The sequence below is a fragment of the Zootoca vivipara genome, chromosome 12 (genome assembly GCF_965207765.1).
Source record: "Zootoca vivipara chromosome 12, rZooViv2.hap1.1, whole genome shotgun sequence".
NCBI classification, from domain to species: domain Eukaryota; kingdom Metazoa; phylum Chordata; class Lepidosauria; order Squamata; family Lacertidae; genus Zootoca; species Zootoca vivipara.
The window spans coordinates 38,258,945-38,263,705 of NC_142595.1; the positions used below are offsets into that span (position 1 = coordinate 38,258,945).

Consider the following 4,761-nt stretch of genomic DNA (forward strand, 5'->3'; position numbering starts at 1 on the left):
CTAGGGAGCTTAAAACGCCCTCCCAAGCCACCACAGGGCTCCGCAAATCAGCCAGCCAGCCAACTCTGGAGTCTTTGTTGCTTGTTACAGCACCTTGGGGGAAAGGCCTATTTGCAAAAGAATAATAATGGTTCCTGTACAATGCCTTTGTCCTATAGCCCTTTCTGCCACAGGTTCTATCTCTAGGTGGAGCTGGCAATTCCAGCTGTGCTCTGCATTAACTCTTGCCCAACCCGTCAGGGAAATGCCCGAGGTCGCCATCAAAAAAATTGGAAAAGAGATTGCAGCGGGTAGGGTGGCAGGCCCCTTCCCTGACCCCCCACTTCAAAACCTACACATCTCCCCTTTAGGCATTGTCCCCAAGAAGTCCCCGGGGGAATATCGGTTAATTCACAACCTTTCCTATCCAAAAGGAGGCTCCGTTAACGATGCGATACCACCCGAGTTATGCTCAGTCAAATATGCATCTTTTGATCAGGCAGTAAAGCTAGTTAGGGGACATGGGCCGGGTGCCCTCCTGGCAAAGTGTGACATTGAGTCCGCCTTCCGGCTCTTGCCAGTTCATCCGAGGGATTTTCATTTATTGGGTTTCAGGTTCCAAGGAAATTTTTACTATGACAAGGCCATGCCGATGGGTTGTTCGGTTTCCTGTGCTGCATTTGAGACCTTCAGCACCTTCCTGGAATGGGCCCTGCGGTTTAGGACCGGCCTGTCAGGGGTGTGTCATTATCTGGATGATTATTTACTCGTGGGAAAACCAGACACAGCAGAATGTGCTTTTCTTTTAAATGCATTTGCGTCCCTAGCCCATGAATTAGGCGTTCCCCTGGCTGCCGATAAAACGGAGGGTCCAGTTCACTCCCTCACCTTTCTTGGCATTGAGCTAGATACCATTTCTCAGTCTTCCCGCCTACCCCGAGATAAAATCCGCGCCCTTAGTGATACCATACGTGAGGTCCTTCCACTTAAAAAGCTTACCCTTAGGCAGATCCAATCCCTCCTTGGCCATCTTAATTTCGCATGTAGGGTAGTCTCCCCTGGCCGCCCCTTTTGCTCGCGGCTGTCTAGATTGTCCGCCGGCCTCAAGCTGCCTCATCACAGGGTCCGCCTCCCAAAGTCCGTCAAAGCAGATTTGGAAATGTGGTTAAAATTTTTGAAGCATTATAATGGTATCTCATTGTGGCAGGACACCTTGACGTTACATGCAGACTTTCAGGTCCAATCTGATGCGGCGGGGTCCCTTGGGTTCGGCGTCTACTTCCGAGGGCGCTGGTGCGCTCAGCGTTGGCCAAAGAGCTGGCAAGGCAAGGCCATCACTAGGGATCTCACTTTTCTTGAGTTTTTCCCAATAGTGGTTGCAGTGCACCTGTGGACAGCCGAATTCCGGAACCGCCGGGTTTGCTTCAGGACCGACAATCAAGCTGTGGTAAACGTATTGGCCAAGCAATCCTCACGTTCTGATAGGGTTTCCAGTCTACTGCGCTCATTTGTGCTGCTCTGCCTAGAGTGTAACATACTGTTTTCAGCCAAGTTTGTGCCTGGGATAAAGAATGACATAGCGGATGCTTTATCTCGATTTCAGATGGACCGCTTCCGGTCACTGGCACCTCTGGCTCAGCAGTGGCCAGAACCCTTCCCGGACCACCTCTGGAGCCTTGGAAACGCAACGTGATTAAGGGAGTATTGGCCTCCGTGGCCCCTTCTACCCTCCGTTCATACAATCAAATCTGGGGTAACTTTTTGGACTACCGGTGCAAAGTTCTAGCCCTTGCACATAATATCCCTCCGACCACAGATCACGTTTTACAATACTTGGAGCATCAGTACACTTTGGGGCGGGCAGCAAAAACTTTAAAAATACATACAGCTGCAATTACTTTCTTCAGTAAGTCTATGTTCTCCTTGGACCCTTGTGCGGACTTCATCGTCCACAGGGCAATTGACGGTTGGGGCAGGCTTCAGCCCAAAAAAGCCGAAGGGCGTAGGCCAATAACTTACGAATTGCTCTGCCTGGTTCGCCAAAAGTTAAGGTTAATTTGTTGGTCTAGATACGAGGCACGTTTATTTTCTGCAGCCTATGCCATCTCCTTCTTTGGGGCCCTCAGGGTCGGAGAGATAGTAGTGGAAAAGCACTCAGACAATGAATATCGTGGCCTTCTTTTGAATGACATTCAGTTGTCCAGCGCAGAACTGTTAGTACATATCCGCAGTTCGAAAACTGATCAGCGCGGCAAGGGCGCCTGGTTAAAGTTAACAGCTTCTGACCATCGAGGTCCATGTCCTGTGAAGGACACTAGGCGTTATTTGTGCCTGAGACCTGCTGGCGCTGGCCCACTATTTATTCATGAGGACGGTTCCCGGCTGATGAGGCACCAGTTCACGCGGGTCTTGCGCATGGCAATCGACGCATGCGGGTTTCCAGCAAAGGAATATGCCGCACATTCTTTTAGGATAGGGGCTGCTACCACTGCAGCACATTTAGGCCTCCCTACAGACAGGATTAAGGAATTGGGCCGCTGGAAGTCGAACGCCTATAAGGGGTACATTCGTAAAGATCTTTAGCTGGCAGCCACTTACCTCCCCCCTCTCCTCCCTTCATTCCGCAGCTTCATCCTCAGTACGAGTCTGGATTTGTGGGCACAGCATCGTGCACTGGGCACGAGTGCGGGCGTGCGATCGGGGCCTTGGCAACAACCTGCGTTTGCCGGCTGACGTGTGCGTTTCCTGGATCTCAAGGCGTGGGATGCGTTGGGAAGAGCTGATGCCTGCTGTGACAGCTCGAGCTGCTGCTTGCGGTCCCCCTGATATCCTCATTATCCAGCTGGGGGAAAATGATCTTGCTTACAGAAAGAGCGTGGACTTATTGCTCCATATAAAGAAGGACTTTGATGGACTTGCTGCCTTGTTCCCGGCTACTACCTTGTTTTGGTCCACACTGCTCAAGAGGAGAGTGTGGCGCGACAGTCATAACCCACGGGCCTTGGAAAAATCCAGGAAACTGCTGAATCGTGTTTTGGCACGCAAACTGCGTAGCATGGAGGGCAATGTTGTGGAGCACCCTGAAATCAAGTTCAGTGAGGTGGCTCTCTACCGTGATGATGGCGTGCATCTTTCAGATCAAGGAAACGACATCTGGCTGGCTGATATCACACGAAGCATTAGGGCTTGGTTACAGCGGTGAGGGTATTGGCGGCGAGCCCCTTTTGGGCTCGGGTGGCGGTAGGCATTGGAATATGGAGTTGTCTGGTGTGTTCGAGGACTGGTTGTGGCCATCATCCAACCCTCCTCATATAGGGGTATCCCCTTAAGGGATCCGGCGGTCGTGGATCCCGTCCGACGCCCTGCGGGTGGCTAGGGCCATGGCACGACCCCGGTGGCACCAGGGGGAGCTTTCAGTTGTATTTGCATCAACAGGCTCCTCCCTTGGGGTGTTAACCTGATATGACCCCCCGCCGAGCGGGGTGGAGTCACGCTTGCTAGGGAGTCCAATGCCTAAGCCAATACCTCTCACTTGCTTTAACCAATAAAGTTGTGGCCTTATTCTACCCATTAACCTTAATACCACGTGTCACTGTGTCTTTATTTCTTGCGGGGGGCGGGTCCTCGAACCGCAAGACCCCTCCTCTTCAGAGAGGGGGGGATTTGCGGACGGGACCTGCTCTACGCAACAGGCAGGGGGCGGGATCCGCCCCCTGCTCCACCTTTACCTGCCGCGCTCAGGGCTGGCCAATAGGGCCAGCTGAGGGGGCGGAGCTAACAGGTCTTTAAAATAGCGCGGCAGGCTCCAGATCGCCCCTCTTTGCCCCTGCACCACATCGGATCTCCCACCCACCCGCCCTTTAGGTCGTCCCTTAGTCAGGTACATTTCGACCTTGCTATGGACTTCGGTTGGTCGCCTTTGGGTCGCCTTTGGTGGCCCAAAGGGTCCGGGTAGGAGTTTTTTCTCCAATTGGCTAATTGGCACCGGCCTCTTGGTTTTTTCGCCTACCTCGTAGCAATTCGTCACAACTTCTTCTTCGGTATTTGGCGGTAGGCATTGGAATATGGAGTTGTCTGGTGTGTTCGAGGACTGGTTGTGGCCATCATCCAACCCTCCTCATATAGGGGTATCCCCTTAAGGGATCCGGCGGTCGTGGATCCCGTCCGACGCCCTGCGGGTGGCTAGGGCCATGGCACGACCCCGGTGGCACCAGGGGGAGCTTTCAGTTGTATTTGCATCAACAGGCTCCTCCCTTGGGGTGTTAACCTGATATGACCCCCCGCCGAGCGGGGTGGAGTCACGCTTGCTAGGGAGTCCAATGCCTAAGCCAATACCTCTCACTTGCTTTAACCAATAAAGTTGTGGCCTTATTCTACCCATTAACCTTAATACCACGTGTCACTGTGTCTTTATTTCTTGCGGGGGGCGGGTCCTCGAACCGCAAATGTGTTTCCTGTAGCACTGTCTGCAGTTTAGGGTAGCTTTGTGCCATCCAAACCCCTGGTGGGCAATTGTTGTTTTTTTATAATCTATGCTCCATATGAATCTTTTAACACGTTTGCATAAAATCCATACTGCTGGAAATGTTTCCCGGCACAGTTTCAGGCAGGGGTAGGCAACCTCAGGCCCAAAAGCCTTCGCAATCCGGCCCACGGACGGTCCAGGGATCAGCTTGTTTTTACATGAGTAGAATGTGTCATTTTATTTAAAATGCATTTCTGGGTTATTTGTATGGCCCGTCTAGTGTTTTTACATGAGTAGAATGTGTGCTTTTTATTTAA

General features: G+C 52.1%; 1 protein-coding gene across 1 annotated transcript; it reads left to right on the forward strand.

Moving 5' to 3' along the window:
* The first annotated feature begins 240 nt into the window (after positions 1-240).
* LOC148683989 (uncharacterized) lies at positions 241-4,369 on the forward strand. Its single transcript, XM_088655890.1, has one exon. It carries the CDS (start codon positions 245-247, stop codon positions 1,670-1,672), a length of 1,428 nt encoding a protein of 475 aa, XP_088512016.1. The 5' UTR covers positions 241-244; the 3' UTR covers positions 1,673-4,369.
* The last annotated feature ends 392 nt before the right edge of the window (positions 4,370-4,761 follow it).

Bases quoted from the DNA above. Each gene is read 5' to 3' on its own strand.
- LOC148683989 (XM_088655890.1), top strand. From the start codon at position 245: ATGCCCGAGGTCGCCATCAAAAAAATTGGAAAAGAGATTGCAGCGGGT.